This window comes from Sinohyriopsis cumingii, chromosome 8 (genome assembly GCF_028554795.1).
Source record: "Sinohyriopsis cumingii isolate HCF-2022 chromosome 8, ASM2855479v2, whole genome shotgun sequence".
NCBI classification, from domain to species: domain Eukaryota; kingdom Metazoa; phylum Mollusca; class Bivalvia; order Unionida; family Unionidae; genus Sinohyriopsis; species Sinohyriopsis cumingii.
Genome location: NC_142968.1, coordinates 39,410,949 through 39,438,449, shown reverse-complemented (window position 1 = coordinate 39,438,449; position 27,501 = coordinate 39,410,949). Strand labels below are relative to the sequence as shown.

Here is a 27,501-nt window from a genome sequence, read left to right as displayed (position 1 = left end):
TTAAGTCAAACATATAAGAAAAAAAGGGTGCAGTTGGTGGATGGGTTAAAAGTCAGAGAAAAAGTTTATTTACGATGGCTTTTCTCTATCTATTCCCATGCTTTTCATAGAAAAGGCTGTGACCAAAGTCAGACTCGCCTCACCTTGACATATGCGCGTGCGTGGACGATATCGCAACTCCATACAGAACGATATGATACAAACTTAAGATTTTGGGATCTGTTGACTTATATAAATGTTTCAGAATTTTGATCCATGCCTAGAGGGTAAAGCTCTGGGATGGAGTGATTTTTATTTTTTTTACATACACCTAATTGGGTCTGAGAGGGAAGCGATACTTCAGAAAAGTGTGTGGATACGGCTGCTTTGCTGCCGTCTTTTAGTTTATTTTTAATCCATCTGAATACTCTGTCTTTCGCATCTGTTGTATTTTGTTATGTTTCCATGATGTAACCTTTTGGTGATTTTTGTTTAAATTCAAAATATTTTATGTAATATATTGTATTGTTCATTTTCCGTAAATTAAATGTTAAACCATTACTGCTGTTATTGACTTTCAATGTGGCACATTCTTAAGGTTTTACAAATAAAACTTTATGTCATTCATATAACGGTGAATTTGAAATTTAGTTTGAGGAAAAAAACTTAAATTGCACTCAGGTAATAGTAGTAATAAAAAGACAAAACGAACCTCCCCTTTACTGAATTATTTCTCACGTCTGTCGATCTCTAGCCCACGACTCACATCTTTATTTTTTAAAAAATCTTTTAGAGGTTTACCTTAATGCTTAGTAAATCACATCCACACAGAAATCTCGCAAAGGTCCAACCATGAACCAAAATATAAAATTACACACAAGAACGCGAGCACACACACACACACACACACACACGCGCGCGCGCGCACACACTTTTAATTTTGTCTTGTCTGTGATCTAACAAAAATTGAGATTTTCATCGCGGGAGATACCGTTCATACGCTACACTGCATGCCATTTCATTTACTAATTGTGACAGTTAATATACCATGCGTGTGAAACCTAATGTTGTATTGCAAGCGTGCGACCTCATGTGCATCGACCAATGTTGCAGTCTGCACGTGCATGAATAGAGAGCGCATGCTACCGCACATTCTCGCTACTAGTTGATGGATTTATTATAAGAGAGGCGGTGTTTTTTTTTTAAGAAAAGGACGATTATACTTAAAGGTAAGGCGAAATTACTTTGTATTAAAATATATTCACCACTTATTTACGTTCTTGTAGAGTGCATCTTTTCTATAGGTTGCAAAATTGTATTTGTTTTAGCTGCTACTTGCCCGATTCAGATTTAAATATGTCTAATTAGGCTGCTGACAATTTTTCTCTAACGATTAAGATATGTGCATGACTAAATAGATTATATTCTATCTGATATAGATTGTTTTCTTTTTTTGCCACATAATTAAAGATCATGCCTACACTTCGGTCATTACATCATGCATTTTGGCATATAATTTCAAATAAACACAGCAAAAACTATACTCGTAATAAATTCTAATTGCTATTATAATCTAGATTACATTGTTAAATGCTAAGGTACATATATTTAACAAGCTGGCTCTGGAAATATTTTTGTTGTTGTTTCTAAAACTAAATGAAAAAATTAAAACGTCAACGATCACTTTCACGTTTGAATTGACTGCTTACACGTTAAGTTATAAAGTTGAGGCTACCAGCCCGCAAGGTCAGCATCGAAAGGCACGGGCGACAATCCACTACACTGGAGCGTAATAGATTATCAGCCGTGGCTTTCCACGAAGTCGCAAAATCGGGGACCACTTTGGTTTGAATACACGACAGCCATGTTGCATGTGCTTCTCCTGTACAGGTTGTGGAGAATAATGTTTCAAAATAGATTTACATGGACTGTGTAGGTTTTGACACAAAAAGTTATTTTTTCAAGTGGCAGATTAAGTTTATTTTATACCTATGCGCAATGGCCATAATGTATTCATGGTGCTAGTGAATGTTAAAATTAGTTATGATGTGTAGTTTCTGATGTGCTCATTTGAAGTCGCATTACTAAAATACGTGATGTAATGACAAAAGTGTGATTCATAGATGGGAGAAATGTACGTTTATAATGTGTCTCTTATTTTATATTGAAAGTTTCCCAGTCTCTGTCCCCCGTATGGCAACGTTGACTAAATTATCTTGTGTCAGTATATGTCATGCAAATTGGAACTTGACTTCTCCAAAATATATACGTTAATACTGGGCCTAGTTTGTTGGTTTTTATTACTCGGCTAACACTTGGAAGTCTACATTACTCAATAATATAATTTAAAAGGGCAGCAAGACGATATATGGTTTCAATTTAAGATACGCAGTTTAAATGTAAGATCATCATCAGGTGTTAAGTTTTTTCTTTGTTTGCGGTCTACGTTTCATTCCGTCAAAATAGTTAAATAGATTTCCTTTAACTGCTTGACCAGAAAATAAAATCTTGAACACTTTGAGGGAAAGGGTTTATATAGCACAGTTAGACCCAATATTTAACGGATTATACTTGGTTTACCTTCTTTTATATTACATACATTCTGCAGGATTTAAAAATCTTTACCTTTTATCTTTCATTTAATAGTATTTACTGTTTACATTTTTTAAAAAAGGTTTGCCTTCCAAAAGTTTGTGCAGGAGTTAATGTTGACATTTTTAGAACTTTACTGTTAATCGGTATCAAATAACCATTATTGTGTTGATGTGCATTTAAGCCCTAATACATACTATTATTACGTTTAGTCACTTACTTTACATAGTTCACATGCATCGAAAACATCACTATAAAAATGCCATAGAACACATAATTTAATTGGAACACATCACTGACATACATAGAACACATCACCATTACATTATATATATATATATATATATATATATATATATATATATATATATATATATATATATATATATATATATATATACACACACACACACACACACACACACACACACACACACACACAGAGTACTAGAAATTTAACACATAACTTTATTCTCCTTATCATACAGCTTTCAGAAGAATTTGTAAACTGATAGATCAAAGTTCAGAGTTTGTGTTTTTCTGTAACCTTTACATTTTCCATCCACATTTTTATGTAATGTGTACGTTTCCCATCATTTCCCATTCACATTTTTCCTCAAGATGTAAACAGCATCCATTCATATTACAAAAAATGTAACAAAGCAGTATCCCCGCGCACTTATTTCAGCTGCTGTCCAATCTCTTTCTCACGACCCACAAAGCTTATCCCACAATAGCTTTTTGTATCAGTTAAAGGCGTCACGCACATGCACGAAGTCGAAAAAAAAGCAGGTATGCACTATGTTACCATGCGTTGCATGTGTTACACTTGTTACGTCGTTTATTCTGAATTCTGTGAAACTGTAGGCAACTGGTACACAGTGTACATGCATGACAGGTGCAACAGAATATTGGATAATTTAACATGTATTTTCTCTATTCCAGATGTACAGAGAAATTTTAGTGTCATTCTTTCTGATCTTAAGTCTTAAAGAATATTCCGCTGAATTTACATATGGTAAGTCGCATGTCTGTATCAAAGTTGTTTAGAGAGAGAGAGAGAGAGAGAGAGAGATTTACTCTGCTGTATATTGTTTACTGAACTATTCTAGTGAGAAATAGACCCCTCATGGATGGGTGTGACCTAAATGTAGCAAAAGATTGAAAGAGTTGCAAGAAGTGTCTTCCGTTATTTATATACAGACGTTTAATTCCAAACGGTGGTTGTATACTCAATAATAAAATTTCTCAGTCACACATATGTACCATTTTATCTGCCCGCCACCCTCGACAAAAGTAAAATTAATAAAATATACTCCGTTCTATTTTCTTAAAGACAAATCATCACCAAGACTTGTCCTTAGGAGGTTTCGAGACGCTTATCTTCCATACAATGACTACAGAATCGCGTCGTCGTCATCATTCTCATCATTTTTTTTTTCAATAGGGGCCCATGACCCAAAATTCTGTTATAAAAGTGTACCCCCAAAATAAAGGTGAGCATGCCAAATAAGTATCAAGATATTAGAACAATACCAAATTATAATGGAAGTATGTGTCACACAAGATTAACATTTATAAAACGGTATCACAATGGCATACTTGCTTGTAAATTCTTTATTACCAAGCACACATATTAGAGAAATCGGGGATATGCCTAACTGTATACCTAATGGTATAAAAAGAAAATTGAACGATTTTACTTAATGTCCATTAGACTTTCTTGGTCTTGTTAATAAAAATTGCAAACTCCGACATGTCCAAACTGGAATCATTGATACCGGCAAATAAGTTGTGCAATATTGAATTTTTATACAGCCTTGAAGGTACGAACCTTTTTCTTAGTTTCACAAACATAGAACAAGTTATGACAAAAATATATTCATTTACAATTTCAAAGTTATGTAATTGGTATAATGTATCTTCATAACAAATAGATATATATTTTCTCTGCAATCGCAGTTTTCAGTCTTTATAAATTCAGCATTGTACATTGTTGTATTATTCTAATTGATATTTTTATAATTCGAAATCATTATTTCAATATCCCAATATATCGTATTTTCCGTATTAGTTCTACCAATTCATTAAAATAGTCACCCGGAGTACATTTTGGTACGTCCTGTAAGTATCTCAATAATGATTAATGAAACGTGTCTACATCTGGTGCTTCATGGTTCTACGAGTCTATGCTCTTAAAATAAGTAACAGAAAAGAGTGAAAGACAAAAAGCTTTGTAAAATTTAACAAATTATGTATATTCCTAGAATACAAAAGTGAAAATGAGAAAGAAGAACTTACGGTATCACGAATTAAATCCCAAAATAAGCCAAGAATTACAGACGAAAGTCCAAATAATTTAAAGTCCTGAATAAAACCCAGCACACGTTCCCAGGAAATCCCACATCTTAAGGCGATGACGTGTCTAGTATAGCTTATATAGTGTTGATGTGTCAATAGTCCTTCTTTGAATCAAATTAATATAATTCCAGGTTTGAATTCAGTATAAATTCTAGTGAATGTCTTTATCCAAAAATTGTATCTGAGCACTTTTGTATTTCCAGAGAAAATAATCATTTTAATTTCATAATTTGAACAAAACAGATTCATCCAAACTGGACACAATATAACTGGAAAGTGCTAGATGTTATAGCACGAATGACCAATTACAGATTTATATAGTTCTCTACTTTACCATAGGGCACAAATAGCATTTTCTATATAAAAAATTCCTAATGGAAAATAACTTGCAAGATCAAAATCATAACGTGGATTACACTCAGGAAATTCTAACACTTAGACCCAAATGAACATATTGACTTCTTCTATTAATAATGGTCCTAATATTAAGCTCATGTACAGAGAGATAATTTAGCTATGTATTAGTTGTTTACACAAAATAAAATATACAAAATTCAATTAGGTCAAGCATAAATGAACTCAATTTTGGACAAGGTCAAGTTCAGCATACACTATTACATTACAATAGCATGTAATGAAATAAAAATAATAATAAAAAACTAACAGATTATGTAAATTAAATATACATCACAATGGAAACCCGAAATTTCTACTTCCAATGTTACTATTACTACTACTACTACTAATAATAATAATAATAACAATAACAATAATAACAATAATAATAATAATGTTCCAAACCATTTCTGTGATGATTGAATCTAAATATTTCATGTATTCCATTTCTTCCAGACTGTTCAATCACTGATGGCTCTATCAAAGTAATCAACCCTGATCCAAAGATTTACACCTACATCTTCGCCAACGACGACAATAATATTTGCCAAGTGAAATGGAGTTCAGAAAGAAAATTTGCCACTATCACTAAGTGTGATCAGGTATTTCTTTCTTTCTTTCTTTCTTTCTTTCTTTCTTTACCGCTCCGGTGGCCTAGTGGTTAGAGCGTCCGCCTTGGATGCGGGAGGTCGTGGGTTCGATCCCCGGCCGAGTCATACCAGAGACTTAAAAAATGGTACTAACATCTGCCTCGCTTGGCGTTCAGCATTAAGAGGTTAGTGTTAGGGCCTGGTCGGCCTGGTGTTAGGATAATGGGACTGGGTGGGACATCATGCTACATGTCCGCGGCATGGTGCCCCAGAGCTAGACATCACTATAAACTGCCACATTGCAGACATCGTGGCGATATGACTGAAAAATTGTCAAAGCTACGTTAAAAATCACATCACACATCTTTCTTTCTTTCTTTCTTTCTTTCTTTCTTTCTTTCTTTCTTTCTTTCTTTCTTTCTTTTAGGACGAAGATAGTAAATTTTAATTTATTGGTGAGGTTCAGCCGAATTACTATATGTGGAAAATTCAGCAAAGTTTTAATATTTTCTTTCTTCGCCAGCTGGTTACGTGCTAATTACCGATATGTAAACCAGCAATAATTTAGATTTTGGAAACGGCCGCTTATAAAATATTAATATACTGCAAAAATTAAACATTCCAATTTGACAAAATAATTAAAAAAAATTTTTTTTATAATTTCATGATTTTTGTGAAATCTTACAATACTGTACCTTTCAAAAGTCATGTTTGTTTTCGTAACATTCTGTAGCGTGAACGATAACTGGAAACAAACGGGAAAGAAAACCAACAAAAACTGTCGATTTTACAAGTTCGATATTGGCCTCTGCTGCTAATTTTGAATTAGTAGTCACTTAGAAATTTAAATTCACCTTGTATCCAGTTGATACAATCTCTCCTCTTTTTAACATTTAATTAATAAAAATTGCAACGAAAATAAACGAATAAAGAAAACAATGTAACATGCAGAAGTGCCCACGTATTGATTACGTACTGGCCTACCGTAATTCATGTACTGGCTGAGCAAAAACACTCCGTGAAGTTGAATCTACAAAGGCGATAATCTTTAAAGAGAAATTCATGTAATGGATGCTAAATTCAAATGCTAGTTTTAGTCAGTGACCTCCCCGATGGCCTAGTGTTTGGAGCGTCCACCTCGGATGCGGGATGTGACGGATTCGTACCCCAGCCGAGTCATACCAAAGACTTATAAAAATGGTACTAACAGCTACCTCGCTTGGCGCTCAGCATTAAGAGGTTAGTGTTAGGACTGGTCGGCCTGGTGTCAGGATAATGGGACTGGGTGGGACATCATGCTACATGTCTGAGGCATGATGCCCCAGTGCTAGACATCACTATAAACTGCCACACTGCAGACATCGTAGCGATATGACTGAAATTCGTTAAAGCTACGTTAAAAATACAAATCACACACACACACACACACACACACACGCACGCAGCTGAAGTCGGTTAAGATCCTATTTGGAATCCCAAGAGGAACAGTACGTCTCCATATTTGTAATAGAGGCGAACGACAGTCACATCCATACTTATTTATTAGAATTTGTATGAGATAAAATATATTGTGAACACAATCTTGTACGACGCTTGTAATCTTGTCACAATAGTTTGAATAACCTGATTAAAACTTCGCTCTTTCAACCAAATACAACAACAACAATAACAACAACATTAATAATAATAACAATAATAGTAATAATACTCATTTATTAGAATTTGTATGAGATAAAATATATTGTGAACACTAAATCTTGTACGACGCTTGTAATCTTGTCACAATAGTTTGAATAACCTGATTAAAAACTTCGCTCTTTCAGCCAAATACAACAACAACAACAACAACAACAACAACAATAATAATAATAATAATAATAATAATAATAATAATAATAATAATAATAATAACACTGTTTTGATAAGTCTCCACCAATTGTTATGATAAGATTTTGTGTGCATCATAACCTTCTCGTTTCTTGCTATGAGAAGGAATCACTCATAAGTTAGGAAGTGTCTTTGCCATGGCGAGAGAGAAGAGAAAAATAGTTCAGGCTCTCATAACAAAGGGGTTACCCATGATTGTGTAGCTATGGTTACATCTTGGGGAATGAAGTACGAGAATCACTGGAATGAGAGAGACTCTTTTAAATTCTGAACACGTGAACTTTATTTAAATAAATATATGCATTTTAGAATCTAAAACAAATAGTTAAATCTCGATTTACTTCATGATAGCCAAAGAGTATAAAATTCATTTGTTGCGATCAATGCAACGATTATTTTGAAGAAAGGTGTTTTACTGAATTTAAAATAGAATACTAATTTTTAATAGGTTACGAAACCATTATTCTTTATTAATCAAAGAATAGTTTATTTCCACATTAAATCTAAACATGCAGTTGATAGCGAACTCGTCTTTTCCAATAATAGTTACTATAAATACAAAAGAAATAGAAATTCTTTAAAACAAGTAAACATTCCATTACATTATAATATAAAACTCGGAAAAATGTTGCAAAAATACGAACTTTACCGTTTATATATCAAATATTAAACAGTGCCTATTCTTAAAAAGAAGTTAAAAAACAGACGAGCCTTATCTGGAATGAGAGACATACTCTTTCTGATTCTGAAAGACCGAACTAAATCTGCGCATGCTTGTTTTTAATTTATAGGCAGTATTGAATGCATCATCACGGCCAAACATGGACGTTCGCCAAGCTAGTATTCGCTCATTTCGAATCAGAACGAGGCTCCCATCTCTTGCATACAGAATTGTTCGTACCTGTGGACGTCATCAGACAGACAATTTTGCCACATCAGCTTGCTTACTCACTCGAAGATAATTTTAGGATTCGTTAGTTCAGCGACCTACACAACTTACCGAGTGTAATCTTTGTTGACTTTTCGATACAAGAGAAATGTATAGTGCAAGGGAGTTTTGCATTTGCTCATAAAGGGCGCAATCTTTATTAAAATAGCATATAGTTGTAATACAGAAATAAATGAAATCAATCTCAATATATTTTAGTAGAAAATTACTTTCAATATAGTTGAATGAAAAATTACTTTTAACACAATTTAGAGAAAATTTCAATCTTATTACTTTTACTAAAAAATTCTCCCCTAATAATAAAAACAAAGCAAATAAAATTTATTTGGGAATGCATCGATGAGTTGTAGCCAAACAATAGAGCAGCAATTTTATCTCACTGAATTGTTGATGTTTCGAAAGAAAAGTGACTTGTACACATTATTCCAAAATGAATCCACGAAAGTATTTAGATGTAGACCAATTTGTAATTTGTTCTCTTAAAGCTTAATGGTTTTTTTTTCTCAATACATTTAATCTTATACTTTATAGGACATATACGATCTTCAATTAGTTTATCTCTATTTTTAGACTGAAGAGAAATATAATTAACGCCGTAAACTCAATGTTTAGAGATGATTTGGGCATCCGTATGAGCGTCTGTCCGTAAGCCCGCTCATAACATAGACGTGAATTGGCCAGCTTCCGTTTAAGTGTATAACTTCTCCTGGAGTTCAGTTAGTGGGTGTTCTTTTACCCCAGTGGCAGGAACAATTTTCTGCATACCCACAACATATTTATAATGTAAGAAGAAACTTCGGTTTGTTTCAATACTTATTTTTTCGTCTCATTTTGCCAATTATACGAGCTGTAGAAAAATTCAAATATAAAAAGAACTGCACTTACCTAATAAAATTATGCTACAGGATCAAAGAATATTCATCCTACTCAGTAACAGAACGCAGGGAGAAGATCGAATCCTTGGCGGTATCCAGAACAAGATGTTCAGTATCTATTGCCACGGACTTCCCTCGACCGGGATCTATAGAACAGTCCACCATCTCTTCCATGCAGAGTAAGTTAATCGACCTCACTCAAGAAACACTTTAAACTCTTCTTTTCCTTTAGAGGGGCCCCGAGTGGCCGAGTGGTCTAAAGCGCTTGCCGTTACGGATCACTGCCATCTCACCTCTGTCTGCGTGAGTTCGAGTCTCAGCCTCGGCTAACGTGGGTCGGTGGTTCCTCCCGGGGTTTTCCAGGGTTCTTCCTCCACCAATTATACTGGCCGCCATGTATAGCCTATCTTGTGCTGAAAAATGGCGTTAAACCCTACAACAACAACAACAACTTTTCTTTAGAAACTATCAACCAAAGGCAGATCAATTTATGTATGGTTGTGTTTCAATGTTCTCGAGTCTGTTAAAGCCTTAAAGTTTAGCCAACACTTAAGCCACGTGATTGGTCAAACTAAGTCGGACTAATATTTCAGGCAGAAAGGTAGCTGGATTCTAGAAAAGAGTTCAAGACCAGTTAGTAAATGCTGTATACTAAACCTAATCTTGTAATTTTATAAAAATCACCCCACACCCAAGACAAATGCTAAGTTTTGTACAAGTTTTGGGACTGATCAGTTTAGCGAGTGGTAGATGTTTTATGCACTGAACAAATATAGAAAATGAACTGGTACAGTTTCGGAACTGTGAGAGTAAGCGCTGCGAAACGGCTCGAGTGGTGTTGTCCGTTTGGGACAAATCTTGTCGTGACAAGAAACCACAGAGAGAACTCGAAATAATAAAAGATATTTTTCGGCATCCTGAAGGATGGCATAAAGTTATTATGTATTGATTCAGCATTTTTCAGACATGTCATGTACAAATTGCACGAGTTTGACTTGGAACCAATTACGTCTGCAGCTAGAAATGATACATATTTGTTTACAAGTTTAGACGAGATAATGTTGTTGTTGTTATTGTTATGGGGTTTAATTCCATTTCTCAGCACAAGATAGCTATACATTGTGGCCAGTATAAATGGTGGAGGAAGAACCCAAGAAATCCCCGGAAAGAACCACCGATCAGGAATGGCCGTAGCAAATGCGGGGTCCGATTTGAATCGCTTTGGCGTGGCCCCCTGGATTTATGAGCGGGGCCCCCGATGAGCACGGCATTTGGAAAGAAATTTGATTGATATTGAACGTAAAAATTCTTCATCGCTGTAAAATTACTTTCTCTCAATAGATATATTTTAAAAAAACTTACTAATGCGCGGGGCCACTATGTGTGCTGGGACAAATTGGGTCAATCAGTCTAAGACTGGTCTTGCCACCTACCCATGAGAAGCTACTGGCAAGCTTAGGCCAAGCCCGAAACTCGAACCCATGCAGACAGAGGTGAGATGGCAGTGATCGTAACGATGAGTGCTTTTAGACCGCTCGGCCACTCTGGGCTCCCTAAGACGGGATAAAAGTTTGCTCAAAGCAAGATGTCTTGAAATAATAAACATAAGTGGTAACGTTTTTATTTGACAACATTGCAAACTATAAATTTACAGGACAACCTTAAGATATAATACACTTTGCAGTCAGTCTACCACAATTCAACAAAGGCACAGCTCGACTTGTGAACAATGCTAGATCTTAAACAACACATGTTGACTCACAATATGAAGTTGTTCGCTTACAATAAATCGTGCAAACATTTACATAAATCTGATAACATTCATATCTTGGAGTGAAGACGTGTAGCAAATTGTTGGCAATAAAGCACATCACGTAAATTATCGTTCATTTGTTTTGTTTTTAAACACTTAAGGACAAAATGTGTCGAGCTTAAACTATTCTTGAGATATTTAAGTATTCAGGGAAACTAACATTTTAGATGCATCTTTACTACGATTATGAAAACCCAGTTAAGTATACAAATATGAATCAATTCTGGGAGTACAAAAATGAAATGATAAGCACTGAATTATAAAATTCTATGTGCATATTACATAAGGTAGCGAGGAAAGGATTTTCCCAACAAAAGGATTAGTCACGTGGGCAGTCAGTGACAGGCAGACATGGATGACATGCAAGTATATTAGTATATGAAAAATACAACGATGAATACAATTTAAAACCAATAATTATCTTTTCAAAATACGCACGGTTTGAAATAGTGAAAGCGAAAAATGGACTACGTTCAGTGCTTTTAGAGGAATCATCAAAAAACGAGAAAACTTGATAATAGAGCTAGTTGAAGGGAACTGGTATATGCACACTATGCTATTCGATAAATCATCATAGAACAAAAATCTGAGAAAATTGAACAAGACGTGAAACGTTTTACAACAGGAAAGTCAAGGATTTGCAAGTAATGAAACTATTGAATACCTTCAAGCTTAGACAAAATGTAGTAGAAATGTTTAGCAGAATGTTCAGTTCAGGACTTAAACTTTAGAAAGTATTTGTATTAAAATGACACCAGATTATGAATTGGTGTTTTACCATACGTAATTGGTGTATACAACAACACTCCTGACATATCAAATGACAAGAATGTAGCTGAAGTAAGGACGGAAGAATGAATACAGATCAGAAGTGTGAATAAATATATTTGGTTACTCGATCATTGGTGCATTTGTGACACCAACATTTAAATTGGTGAAACAAAATTGCGAAATACAAACACGTTTGTGAAAACAGCTACCTAACTAACTGTACCGGAGAAACATTTAAAATCAATCAAATAATTGTATGGTTACAAACTGTACGAATTCAATGGGAGGATACAGAGGTCGCGTTTCGCAAAAGGACTCGATTGACAAAAAAAAGTATTGGCATGATTAAGCAATACAAGAACGAGAAAAACTGCAAAGTTCAATAAACTAGGGACAAGACAGGAATGAAAGGAAATATAAGATTAAGAAAACAAACTATTTAAGCAGTCTGAATGCTTTTGGTTTATAAGCATTCATTTACCTATCTATTCCAATGAATCTACTCACCTATATATTCCAATGAATCTACTCACATATCTATTCTAATGAATCTACTCACCTATATATTCCAATAAATATACTCGTATATCTATTCCAGTGAATCTACTCACCTATATATTCCATTAAATATACTCATAAATTTATTCCGATGAATCTACTGACCTATATATTCCAATGAAACTACTCACCTATCTATTCCAATGAATCCACTCACCTATCTATTCCAATAAATCCACTCACCTATATATTCCAATGAATCTACTCGCCTATATATTCCAATTATTCTACTCAGCTATATATTCCAATGAATCTACTCTCCTATCTATTCCAGTAAATCTACAATCCTATTTATTCCAATTATTCTACTCACCCATATATTCCAATGGATCTACTCACCTTTATATTCCAATAAATTAACTATCCTATATATTCCAACGAATCTACTCATCCCACCCCAAAAAGTTCCAATTTGAAAAGCAATTAAATTTGATTTTTATCGACTTTCAAATACCTAACTAAATTAGAAGTACATAGTTCTTATACTTATGATGGGTGTTAAGGTATTTATTGCTTACACTTTTCCACTTTTCTTTGACTGCAAACAAGACAAAATACCAATAGGAGTTGGATAGCTAAATCCAACCCAACACATCATTGTATTGCATATCAATCAAGCCACATTTACCCGATTAAAATTTACAGATAGCAGTTCCAAAACCAAGTCCAGATATATTGATTGTACCAGGTACGTTATTCTTTAGCTTGGTACGAGATAAAGTCAGCTGCTAAGAATTGACTGATAGGCAATTAGGGTAGAATGCTTGTGGCTGATGTCTCAATTTCCTTTGGAAGCACTGGTCGTATACGTTAAATGACAACATTTTCTTAATATATAAATATTTTTAGTTGCCTGAGGGCAAGACCAAGCCAGTATGAATGATAATGGCAGGTAATGCATACAATACTGACAGTGAATATTTTCAATTTAAGGTAAATAATTTCGAATATTATTAGACTTCGATATTCTAAGAGATCCGTGTCCACTATACCCATGTGATCTTCCCAAAAATTTCCGATTTAACTAAACCTGCAAAAGTATCTGAAATTATAGAGCGTGGTTACAGTGACTGTAAATTTGACATCTGCCACCAGTAAGATATGATTACTTCCAAATCGTTTGCACGATCGGTAAATGACTAATTTAGAATTGGAATTAAATTTCCTTTTGAATTCAACTTGAACAAGTCGTGCACTTGACTCTTGTAATGAAGTAAAATGCAGTTGAATACTGTGCAAAAGGAGTTGAGAACGTAATCCAGAAAAAGACTTAAAACTCGTGAACAGATCAAATTTCTTTGACTCTAGATAGTCTGCTAAATATGGTTCATTCCCAGAGTTTTCGATGGCAGCAGTACGTTGCGGAAGATACATTTTCTTTAATAAGCAAAATAATTAAACAAAAAATTGTTGAAAGAAGCGTTGCAACGTTTTATATTTGCAATGATTGTATCTGTTTAATTTGAGAAGTACACGTGATAACACATTGCACAATAGTGGCCATATATTACATAACGTGCAACACTATATTGATTGATAGGTAAACAGCACCGAAAAATGTAGATATCACAAAAAGTTACATGGTGACTTGTACTCGCATAAATATTCCAAGTAACTGGCTAAAACAATTGTTGTTAGTTGCTGTGAAACAATGTTTCAGAATGCATAAATAGTGTAGCTTCTACCTACGGATAAATATATTCGAAATAACCTACATTGATATGTTACGGACTGACTATTTGTGGAATGCTTATATTTGCCCTAAATCTGAGAGAGATGGAGTGCAACATCTTTTTCGATGCATAGTTATCATCTGCCCAACGTGTCGTTTGAACAAGACTTGTAGTAGAAAGTCGTTCTAAATATATACATCCGGATGCAAATAGTTTTTGATTTAGGATTATGGCAGTCTTGACCATGTAAAGAAGCGACGAACTTGACTTGCTTTTTTCTTCGAAGAAAGTTTGGAACATGTGTTCCATCAAAGTTTATATCTGTTTACCAAAATGCGGTGTTATTTATTAGCCTGAAGAAGATATTTTTGTCACTAAGATCAATATGTAATGTTTCCTATGGCTGCTAATCCAACAAGAAAACTCGTATCTTTTTCCATTCTGAACGCAATCGTTGTGTGTAGTTAAAGCTTTATTTTCTGAATGAAAGGGTACCGACCATGACTTTTCACACCGTTTCGTTACACTCCGCGACATGGAAGGTCAACATCATTTCTTTTCTTGTCATCTTTGTCCAAGCAGTCATTCAAGGCTTTTGCTTCAGCACATCTAAGCTGTGTCATGTTGGATCCACCTTTTAATCCATCCCGTTCATAAATAAAATGTCACAGACCATTAAGGATTTAAGTCCAACATGATGTCTTTAAACTTGCCTTATGTGCCAGTACAAAAGCAGTGTGAATAAGGAGCAGACACTATTTTGTAATATTTCACACAGACGTTCCTAAATTCTTCACAAGTGTCTCATAGCGTCGATATATGTCTTTAAGCACTACATGTGATTTTGGGTTAAAATAGTCTGTGATCTGTACATATTGCCATCTGATATGTTTGAAATGTCAAATGACGAGTACAAACCTTATTTTGGTTAATGTTTGGAATCAGTTGAAATTTAAAGACTGGTGATTAAGCCATCTGTATTTTAATCGTGGCAATCTTTTCAAAACCTTTTTTCATGGACGTTGTAATTTTCGCATACTTGGTAATGGTTGAGTTACTTGTATCCCGTAAAGGTTTAAACCCCAGTTTTGTATTTTACGATCTGGTGTCTAAATAAAATGACAATCACGACATTTGACTTTAAGGATCGTGATTTATTTAAAGCAGAATATTAAAAAAACCACAGGGATCTCATGCTGGTGTTTATCTCAGTACGATTACCACAGGGCTCTAATGCAGAATTATGTGCTCGCGGTAAATGCCCAGTATGTAAAAGAAAAAAATGTGAATAATATGTTTGCGATATATTTTAAAAAAAGTTTAGTCTGTCAGATTTTCAGAAAAGTTGTTGTCTAGAGAAAAGAAAATTCTGGTTCTTAAGAGCTCATCAGTTGTAGGAAAATGTGTTTATCAAAACAAGCAAAAGGCAAAACACCTACTTTCTGGTATATTTTAAACATTTTTACTAGTTCACATGCTAGTTTTTAACGTGCGGAATAATGCGGAAAGAATAATAATAAAATAGATAAATCGACATAATTTGGATTACGAGTCTGTTGTCCTAAAAACCGAACGATGCAGGCTCAGCAGCTGGACATATACCATCAATGATTTTATTTAGAGGTTCGCATCCCCTTCACGAGTGACTTGATGTAAAAACTAACCACGATATAATTATAAATATACTTATGCCACATTGATAATACCGAAGGCGCATATACAATAGCTAAGATTGGTTCCAAATGTGTGGTATCTAAAGGAATCGCAGCTGCTCAGCGGTTACCAGGCCGAACTCGCGACCGAAAGAAGCGTACCATCGGATCAACCCGGATCGCCCACCGTGATGCCTTTGACCATTTTTTTAAAACCCCAATTGCCTTAGCACTACATAGACTACTCGTGTTGCTGTGCCTTAAAGCACAAACCCAAACCATGCACAACATCCACCCACCCCGGTTTTGTAAATATGTCGGACATAGCTGAAGCAAATATTCCCAACTTTTATGAAATCTTTCTAACAAGGGCAACACTAATAGATCGATTTGAACATTGCATAAACCGAGTTCTCAGATAAAGATATCAGTCTAAATGGAAGGGTTTATCAGCCTAATATCTCGAAAACCATCGAAAGTCTTTAACTTTCAGACGGTAGTGGTTCTTCGCTATCGAATTGAATGTGTATTGGGAAATATAAGGTGGCACGCACAAACGCATATTTACATCTTTTTCTAACGAACCTTCCACGATCGTACTCGGGGTTTTCCAGAGGTAAGTATCGGCGCCCGATACATTTTTCGAGCCCTGCCGCTTACCAATGCGTAGCAGATGAAATAATTATGCGCTTTATCACTTTTAGTATCGCTAGAATGGTGGAAAGTCTTTTCAGGCATATCGCCCCTAATGTGCCTATTGGAGTAATTACCTTACGATTATCTTGAAATTTTTCTCTTTTCCCTTGGCTTTAATCTGATGAAAGTACGCTTCTAAATGTCGAATCCGTTGTGCTCCGACCTTTACATAACACAAGATATCATGCAACCTGTCACGTTATCCGAAGAGATTATTAATAAATGGACCATCAAATTCTTGATACATACATACATACATATATATATATATATATATATATATATATATATATATATATATATATATATATATATATATATATATATATATATATATATATATATATATATATATATATATATATATATATATATATATATATATATAATAGCCCTTCTTGAGATGCAGGGGAAAATCTCTTCAGTAGTTTAGCTTAGCACACAATACATGCAATTTAACTAATTTCTTTTAATTTTCCTTAAGGGTATATAGAGCTTTCGAAGAACAAATTTTATTTAGAGCTGAAACATCAGAATGGAAAGATATAAGCCAGGCCGGAAGGAAACACATTTTTGTGTGTCAAATTAGTCGTTTTTTTCATCACCTGGTCAACGTTAAAAAGGCAAGTTATGCTGGCCACAGTAGTATCGCGTTAAATTCCATAATTAGTACTATTTCAGGTAAAGTGCAGTATCGTTTGTTAATTTTCATCAGGAACATCGGCTTTTTTTATTGTCCGTGACAATTCCAAGTGAACAGTAGATCTACATGACAATTGTACAGAGCACTGGAAGTTGGTAGATAACTGAATTTGGTATTCACATGGTAATCTGAGAAACATCTCTCCACTGTCCTACATGAAGATCTGACAGCGACCGCTGGTCATATTCTGGTGATCTATAGTATTTCCATAATCGCTAATTTTTATCACCCAAGCCGATGAAGTCTTTTATGTTCCCATTTGGGTAACTCGTCATTATGAATAAAGAGCACCAATGTGTGCCGAATGATTTGATTTACTTTCAAATTTCTGAAAGCTGCATTTTGATTGGCTAATTCAAAGGTCTCCAGAACATGAACCATAAGCGGTTTTCACGTAGGACAGTGGTGACTGATTTTAATCTGATTGATTCTACATGGAATAAGTGGGATGGACGGGTGTATAGTCACAGCAGAATTTCTTTACTTTCTGCCATACCTGTTGCTATATTTTGTACTCGTACATATATAGTGAACATCCTAGGTTCCTGATGTCCTGCTTGGACGAGAGAGATAACAAGAATAAGAAGTGTGTTCTTTGACCATGAACAAATGTTCGCAGTAAACTAAACGCGGAACTTAACCAGACATTTGGCGAGGCTAGGTTAACTCTGCTCTTTCGTGTTCGTGGTGGCACATAACACTGTAAGGAAAAAGTAAAAAGAAAAAGAAAAAGAAACCACGATAAATGGAATGCAAAATCAATGGTCTTCTTATATATTTTTAAAAAATCTCACTGTTTTCTAGATTTGAAACTACAATGATGCATCCGGTGACCCCATATTTAGCCATTGGAACAGAAATATACACCAACAGGTCGATGACGGAAGTGGTGAAGTCTGCTCGCATCGGACAAAAGCTGTTCTGGGTCATCCACACGCATTGTAAGTACACCAGAATTTACTAGAGAATAACCAATCATTTGTATGGTTCACTGAAATATATTCATGGTCTATATTATTATAAGAGCTCAAATAACTTTTGCAGGATTCACGAGGTTTGAAAATCAATTACACATCAAGAACGGACGTGGTTAAACAAAATCCGTTCATGTGTAGTGTGAAATCGAATTTCAATCATTTATTCGTTTCTTATTTTCTTGTAAAGTATGCAGTTGAAGTCCTGTAATTGCAGATGGTGATAAAACTAGTATAAAAAATAAAACTAATAGCTAAATTGAAGAAATAAAGAAGGGAACTATTTATTTACCATTGTTTATAAATGTTGTCAAAGCACATAAACACGGTGCAGGAACACAAAAGTAAGTGAATCTACAAGGGTTCGTTACAAAGCAAATTGGAGTATACGTCCATGAATCAAGGGATGGGGGTTCCTGTAAAAATATAACACGAGGGAAGACACCAGTCCGCACCACTCGGTAGTTCCAGCCCTGCTAGTTTATCCTAATTGTCTTCTAATTTCCAACTTAAGCCAGTCGTAATCCAAAATAGTTCAAGTTTCCAAAACAGTGCGACACTTCGTTCAGTTTTAACATATTGGAGAAAATAGTGATTGTTCGCCGATTTTGACGTCTGGACAAGCACGGTCTGGCAGTGCCGTTGGCATTCGAATGGTCTTGGGTTTCACCATTGACCGAAAGGTAAGATCCGGATAACCTCGAGTCCGCAGTAAATATTGTTAATGTACATTGTTTTCGTTTTAATTTTGGTGGCAAAAATAAATATTGATTTTGGTAAATTTGGTGCTGATTGCTGGTTACATTGTTGCACAGTGCATTGTTAACTCCTGAAACATACTTATCGTCGAACTACAGACTCGAGGTTGTTCGGATCTTACCTGTCGGTCAATTGTGAAATCCTGTTTTGCCTTAGCTTAAAAATAACTACTAAATTCTGATCTTATAATCATTTTAAAGATTTCAAACAACAATTAATCATTCAAGGTTAATTTCAACTGCAGTTGGTTTCCTTGACACATTTATGTTGCTATATTTGCTTTTAATTAAATTTCCAGTACCAGTGACTTTTGAGATAGCATTGATTATGTGTATGTGCATGTGTGCGTGCGAGCTATTTGTATTTGAAAGAAATGTCTTTCCTTCCAGATGACTATGATCTTCTACCTGTAGCATGTATCGCCTTTTCCGGAAGAACGCATGCTGGAGTTTCAAAGAAAATAATACGAGACGGGTACGACTTACAGTAAATTCATTATTTTTCTTGGGGCACCAATGTTCATGGATTTCGAGGTTGCTACAAACCACGAATTTAAAGGCACTATTTTAGACTTGCAATCATCTATCAGTAAAATATGGAAACGTTGTCTTGATATACTTCATAAATGTACATGTTTACACAAAAGATGCCATGTGGGTATGTGAGAAAGCTTGCCAGTAGCTGGTCGAGGGTCGGTGATTTTTCCGGGGATTTTCCGTGTTCTTCCTCCACCATTAATACTGGCCGCCATGTATAGCCTATCGTGTGTTGAAGAATGGCGTTAAAATCCAACAAGACCAACAGCACAAAAGATGTGTGTATAAATTTAGTGAAATGAAATTACTAGCTCACGGAGCTGATATTAACATGCCAACTCAGCGGCATCGACTGTTTAACTAGAAATGTTCATATTCATAAATGGTAAAATAGCTTGGTTCAATAAGCAGGGGCGCAAGGTTCAAGGTTCAAGGCCAAACTGCGGCCATAAAACGTGGTCATATTTTGTCAGAATATGTTGAAAATTAACCATGCTTTATGTCTTTGAAGTCACGCGTTAACTTTTGCTTGAATTTACAAATGGCGTCAAAACCAATGATTAAAAACGAAGTTCGTAACGGACGTGACATAACGAGACGGACGGTCATACTATATTCAAAGATGGCGTCGTTATGAAGTTTATGTGGTAGAGTAGCTATCCTGATGTTTTGGATAGTATTTGTTTATTTTAATCTATTTCTATAAATTTAATTTAGACCTCTAATGCAAAGATCGTGGAACCTCTACTAATAATTTGTATCAGGGAGATTTATTCCTATCAAAGAAATGTGAGCTGAAAAAATTTCCATGGGCGGCGATAAACCCTGCAAATATGATCAAGTGGAAAGGTACTGACAGATCTGCAAATAATATGAAAGATATATTTATTTAATCTATTTCTGAACATGCACCCAAATGGCATGCCAAGCTTCTTTTTTGTTGTTGTTGGATTTATAAAATTTGCCTCTGTATCCTACAATTATTAGGACATGCCAGTTTGATTGACAGACGTAGAAAATTTAAAACGTGAAGTGAACATTCTATTTCAGATCAGACGGAGACTCTAAAGTATAATGTAACATTTATAGGAACAATCTCAGTCATCTTCAACAGTCACAAGTACATTGCCACCTCATATTGACAATTCCACAACAGTTCAGTCAGACATTTACTCTACGAGAACTGAACGGCAAACTGAGGCTACACCAAAACAAATCCAGTCCTTTTAAATCAATCATGCATGTCAGCAACGATAAACACCTGATGGCAGTCGTTGAACAGAAGAAGAAGAAAAAATAAAGCCAACACGTTTCTCGGAACGTGTACGAACATATGCTGTGCACGGACCCCCAACGGCAGATTCTAATCTCCCAAAAGTTTGCTTTGGTGGACTCTACTATACATAGTGGCTGCTTTACGCATTTCTATCTATAACTGTCGTTCAATAAATATAAATACACAAAATGTAGAACTTTGTACGATATATCTGACATTTGATTTCTACAAGATTGGTGGCTATTCGACAGTGAGTTAGACTCTCGCGTCAGTGCATGAGGATTTTTATGGATCAGTGGTATTCGTTCACTTATCTAAAGACGTTCACAGAGGATGATCTTAAGGTGGTGTCGGAGTATTATATCGTACGTTTTGTGCAAGTATTATAAAGTACAACGCCTCGATGATCCCAGATTAATAGGTATTGTTAATTAGACCAGTGATTTCTCTTTGCTTTTTTATTTTGTAATATCCATTTACCCTGTGATCTTGTTGACACACTTGGGGGAATTTGTCGATTATTTCGGTAAAATGTATTGTAGAAAATGTTGGTGCACACTGTGTTTCTGTACTTGGAAACTGGAATGATAATAAGCTAAAATCTACTCCCTTTGGAAATGGACTTGCCAATTTTGTGATTAATGTCTGTATATCATTTCGGATTTGAAACTGTAGTAGACCACCCATCACATTTGATATGTCTACGTGACTCACAAAATACTTCATACCCTATTAGGGTACAATGATTGCCATACTTTAATGACACTCAATGCTGACAGACTCTCCGGATTTCATTAATGCCTCCAGGAACTCCTAAATTTAAATAAACTAGTTTTTCAGACCTCACTACCATATTGCATAGTGGTCTGTCACGACTCTAGTAACCAGGTGCATATGAACCAGATCGATTTTACATAGATATAACAGAAAACATTGTCTTTCTCTGGTAAATATTTGGGGAGTAAATCCAAACCTGATCACCTGGTTGAACCAAGGTGGACTGACCCATTCAAAGAACTGCACCAAAATACCGAACTGAAGGGCGTCACCTGTTAGGCTAAGCATACACGTAATTATGAGAGTTAAAGACGCTGTCATTTGATTACTATTGACAAACAATCGTGTCAATCGATTATGAGACCCAAACAGGCTGTCAACTAATGACTATATTGCCAAACAGGCATGTAAATTGATTGAGAGTCAAATATGCTATCATTTGATAACTATATTGCCAAACAGGCATGTCAATTTATTACGAGAACCAAACAGGCTAATTAAAACAGAAGTACGATTTGTTTCAGGTGTTCCTTAGATCAAGACCTTGTCAGTGATTTTAAGATTGACATGGAACTGGACATGATAGTCGCCGACTTCTTCGCCTTCTGCTTCCGTGACAGCCCGTATATAACCATCAGCTGTAACGTAAAGATCTGTCCGAAAGGCACTCAAGAATGTACCATCGTAAGTACACCAGGCACAACAACGATAACGTTAAAACAACAAAAACATCTTCGCAAATCGAAACAACCAAAACTATTTATTCAGTTAGTTTTTCATTTTGTATAAGCCCGCTTTTAGTAAGTACAATGGGGTTGGGTGTTGGGTTTATGCTATACCTATATTTTTCGTGACTGTCTTTTGCGGCAACAATGGCGTTAATAAAGTGCAAAGTCACCAAATTTTATGTGAGCACACATATTTAAAAGTGCAGTATTGCCATATCAAAAGTAACCGAGCTCCCATCAACCACTTGGTTTGTCCTCATTATCTGTACGTTCTAACTATCTTGGGTATGTATAAGTACAAACTGTATATAAACTCTGGATAAATATGTGAATAGGAGCGTTGTCTTCTCAGATCTAAGTTGTGCTTTATTTCTTGTTTTCATTATGTCTCGTTAGGGAATCGGTAAAAATACTACAGAAAGACGAAATAACATGCTCATAGAAAAAGCCTTCTAAATGAAGATTTTTTGATCGAAATTCAACTTTTGTATGTATGTATGTATGCATGCATGCATGTATGTCTCTAGCCGTCTCTCTCTCTCTCTCTAGGACAATGTGATTATCCTTCCCATAAACTCGTATTTACACAAAATACCCCATCTTTGATTATTTTTTAAAAAGTGCTATTGTGACAATAAGAAAAAGACGTGACGTTCTATCAGTATGAGACACTATTGCAACAATTTTATTTTTCTTCAAAACTTTAATTTGTTTTTAGATATCCAGTCATTTGTAATAGTCCAGGTTTTCTCCTCTTTTGTGTGCTTTGATCTTTTATGTGACAAGCCGTTACAATCCTCCCATCGACGAAGAGCTTGATATACAAGGAAATGGAGTTTGCTTTCAAGATAAGCTTAATTCCGTATCCGGCTTAATTTTGAATTAGTCGAATATTGATCTTTTGTAGACCTGTTATGATCATTACCGTGTACGAAGGGGAGATTTGGATGACAACATAACATTGGAAAAGGTCTCCACTAACTTATATATCGTTGATGCGCCCATCTTAGTCGATTCGGCTCCCAGCTACGGTAAGGATGACATTCCTCAATATTTCTATTAGCTTTTTTCCTCTCCCAGGTTAGCTTGACATAAACACTTTCATAAACCCGTCGTCGTTAATAGCGGCGTAAAAGATGATTTATGCTTTGTTCATTTGTTCTAATATGGTAATAAGTTAAAAAAAAATCTCTGGAATGGATGATACGTCCATGCATGGCCCGTGGATTAAGTAAGCACTATCTTTTCATATCCGAAATCTCTCTCTCTCTCTCTCTCTCTCTCTCTCTCTCTCATATCAAAGCCATTTGTTGCGTTTTTGGTTAAGTGTTGCTGTAGAGCATTGATACAAACCCTGATATGATAAACTATCATAAACAGTATCATAAACAGTAGACTCAGAAAGCTATTACTTTCCATAAACCTAACATCACTTTCAGTCTCGGACAATGTCATGTTTATTTATCAATGAAAAACGTTTCTGTATTATTCAGGGGAGTAAGTGACACGAACCATTTTATGTAATTCTTGTTAAAAAATCTTAGCGTAATAGGAAGTCCATATATAAGGTCGCTGATAAAACAGTATATTACATAGGTGATGACAGAATCCATGATGTAACGAATTAAAATGATCGAATAATGCCCGCTGGTCTTTTGAACTGACTGATATCGTTCTTCCGCAGTCGCATTCTGATCCTACGTTGAAAACGGGATGCAGCACTGCATATTATGCGTGTATTATTAGACAAAATGAGAAAACTATTAGTCAAAAAATGTTGCAATAGCTTCCAACTTTTCAAAATTTATTTCTTTAACCTTGTCTATAAGCTTGTGTTCAATTGATCACATCTGTTTTATCCTCTTACCACATAGCACGTCTACAAGGAAGATCGGCAGTCACGAAGCATAAAAATGGCCAGAAGCCAGTGTTAATTGGTAACTTAACACAATAATCGCAACTTTCCGGCTATTTCCGTCACCAATTAAAGGGGAGCATGGCAAGCAAGATCATCACAAAACACGTAATAGAAGTATTAAAAAGCAACAGCAGCCAAAGGAAATCGTCGGGAAGTTGCGATTGCACAATTCCTGGTCAATAAAAAAAATAATTTAGTAACTTTATTGTGTACGAAAAGCTATTCTAAATATGTTATGCAGTCACTGAATAACATCCTTATCTCGGTCACGGAAATGGCCGAGATGTTGCTTCCTAGTTGATTGGTACTCTTCTGATTTTAACAAAACGTGTTTTCGCAAGCATAAACTGTTATTCGACACAATTTTGACTACGACACAAATTCTTTGGTTAGAATTTTTACACAAAAGTGTGGGAATCTTGAAAACTTTAGGATTACTATGTGTCCATTTTTTTCGCAAGAATTCATGTCATTAGATTTGTACAGCACTCACGCCCCCACCCCATGAACATGCACAATTTAAAAAAGATTGTTCTGTTTTATGCATACACAAGAATCAATTTAGTTGCTAAGGTAGGCCGAAAATCGCTCCCCCCCCCCGCCTCAAAAAGTTGTAAAAGGGGGTTAGTTCACATTATTGAAGGACATGGATAGCAATCGGCTAAATCATTTTTGAGAAAGAGACGGTTGGAATATGACTACTTAAATTGTATTGTTCTGTATTTTACATAATTGAGCAACCTTGGGTGGGTAGTTCTTGCGGGAATTTTTCTCTGGTTGTTCATCCACCAGTTGTACAGGCCGCCACATGTAGCCTATCATGTGCTGAAAAATGGCGTTAAAACCACACACTACTAGTACAACAACTGCTGCTACTACTAATACGACTGTTTCTACTACTGCTACTATTGCTATTACTACCACTACTAATAATGTTGCCACTACCACTACTATTACTGTCACTGCTGATGTTGCCTTTTTTTTGCCACCACCACCGCTGGCAATAAAAAGCAACATAAAACGACACTGTTATAAAGGGTACTTTAATCAGTTTCTTTGATCATATATAACAGATGAATTTGCTTATCGTCAACTTGTCTTACGTTTTAAGTTACGTACACACTAACGTTCATAGTGGTAGGGGTAATACAATTTGAAAATTGTGTCTGGTATACAATTTATGAATGTGTTTTTCTTCTTTTGCGTAATTATTTCACGAATATAAATAACCAAATATTTTCTTCATTTACAGACCGAAATTTATGGCTCGGATCTCTCCTAATGGTGATATGCTACATAGTGTGGTTGTAAGTGTAGACTGTTTAGTGAAAAAATTTGATTCATTTTACAGTGACATGTCTCTAAGTCGGACGGTCTGAAAACCGACTTCATCTTTAGTCTCAAACAGAGAATTCGTGTACCATCCAAACCACTTTGTACTGTCCTCCTTTTTAGAAATAGTGTTAGTTCTAATGGTGTCCACTTCATGGAATGTGTGTTGTTTTTAATCTTGTATTTGATATAAATTTGTTTTGAATGGAAAGAAAGCTAGGACTACATTAATAGCCTTAAGATATGGATTGTTAGTAGTTCATTGAGTAGTTGAGATGCTGAGCGTTGCAGAGAATATAATCACGCTGACTGTATGCAATCTTAACAGGTTAAAGCTGGATATTGTGAAGAAAAAAGCATGTTAAATTTTAAGTTTATACTGAATTAATGCTATAAGACAGATTGTTAATTAATATATGTATGTATATTATGATAATGAAATAGTGTTTTACGGCACGTCGGCATAACGTTGATCGACTTGAAACATGAAATGTTATGACTTAATGAAAGCTTTTTTTAAAACAATAGTCTGCTTTATTTGTGGATAATCAGTCTAATAGAAGTCTAGACTTGCTTTTAATAAACAGGTCTGACATATACCAATAAAATTTGGTATTATACCAACATCTGGAATTCTGTCCATTTATTTTTAATGATCTATCAAATAAAGCAATGAATTTGTGTGAATGTGAGAGTTATCGTTAGAGACGATATTTGTCAATTTTATTTCATTGTCATACATTAGAAAGTTGTAACAGGATTGGCGAACTGACAAATCAACAAACGTCTTATAGGTAGCTGTTGGATCCATTATTCCGGACATTTCGATTTTAATCAGATGGTTCAGATAACATGCTGCATTCGTAGAATGTCTGAAACTTAATATTGGAAAGTGACTGGAATAATTAATAAAATGCCTTTTGCCATACACTGAAATGATCCCAAGCACCTCAAGGGATAAACTCGGAGTATGTAAACTTTTTAAATGAACATGCCAATGTAAATAGCGGTTTCTGATATTTTTTGAATGCCGTCAATGATATAATGGTGGTAATATGGATTACTGCTTAATGACATCAATGATATAATGGTGGTAATATGGATTACTGCTTAATGCCATCAATGATATAATGGTGGTAATACGGATTACTGCTTAATACCATCAATGATATAATGGTGGTAATATGGATTACTGCTTAATGCCATCAATGATATAATGGTGGTAATATGGATTACTGCTTAATGCCATCAATGATATAATGGTGATAATATGGATTACTGCTTAAAGCCATCAATGCTATAATGGTGATAATATGGATTACTGCTTAATACCATCAATGATATAATGGTGGCAATATGGATTACGGCTTGATGCCATCAATGATATAATGGTGGCAATATGGATTACGGCTTAATGCCATCAATGATATAATGGCGGTAATATGGATTACAGCTTAATGATTTTGAACATTAGTTGTGCATGTATGTTTCTTTCTTCAAACGGTCCGTCATAATGGTTAAACTGTTTTCGTTTCCTCTTTTGGTGTCATTCTCGACGGATTTTATTTAAATATGTCTTAGTTTACGATTTTACGTTATAATCAATGGATGCGTATCAGATAATGCAAACAGTTTATACAAAAGTGCACGCGTCTCATTTCTCGAATATTTTTAGGATGCGTCGCTGCCATTATAAATTGCCATTT

At 35.1% G+C, this 27,501-nt stretch overlaps 1 protein-coding gene across 1 annotated transcript; it reads left to right on the top strand.

Annotated features, from left to right (window-relative positions):
- The first annotated feature begins 1,148 nt into the window (after nucleotides 1–1,148).
- On the top strand, nucleotides 1,149–26,855 carry LOC149793321 (uncharacterized). The gene is made up of 9 exons (XM_089966354.1): nucleotides 1,149–1,208; nucleotides 3,517–3,589; nucleotides 5,785–5,930; nucleotides 9,660–9,808; nucleotides 18,300–18,436; nucleotides 19,618–19,702; nucleotides 22,342–22,501; nucleotides 23,453–23,576; nucleotides 25,716–26,855. The coding sequence occupies exons 2-9, from the start codon at nucleotides 3,517–3,519 to the stop codon at nucleotides 25,772–25,774; spliced, it is 933 nt and encodes a 310-aa protein (XP_089822480.1). The 5' UTR covers nucleotides 1,149–1,208; the 3' UTR covers nucleotides 25,775–26,855.
- The last annotated feature ends 646 nt before the right edge of the window (nucleotides 26,856–27,501 follow it).

Bases quoted from the DNA above. Each gene is read 5' to 3' on its own strand.
- LOC149793321 (XM_089966354.1), top strand. From the start codon at position 3,517: ATGTACAGAGAAATTTTAGTGTCATTCTTTCTGATCTTAAGTCTTAAA. The intron at 9,809-18,299 runs GTAAGTTAATCG...ACTGTTTTCTAG, and splicing joins CACCATCTCTTCCATGCAGA to ATTTGAAACTACAATGATGC. The intron at 18,437-19,617 runs GTAAGTACACCA...CTTTCCTTCCAG, and splicing joins CTGGGTCATCCACACGCATT to ATGACTATGATCTTCTACCT.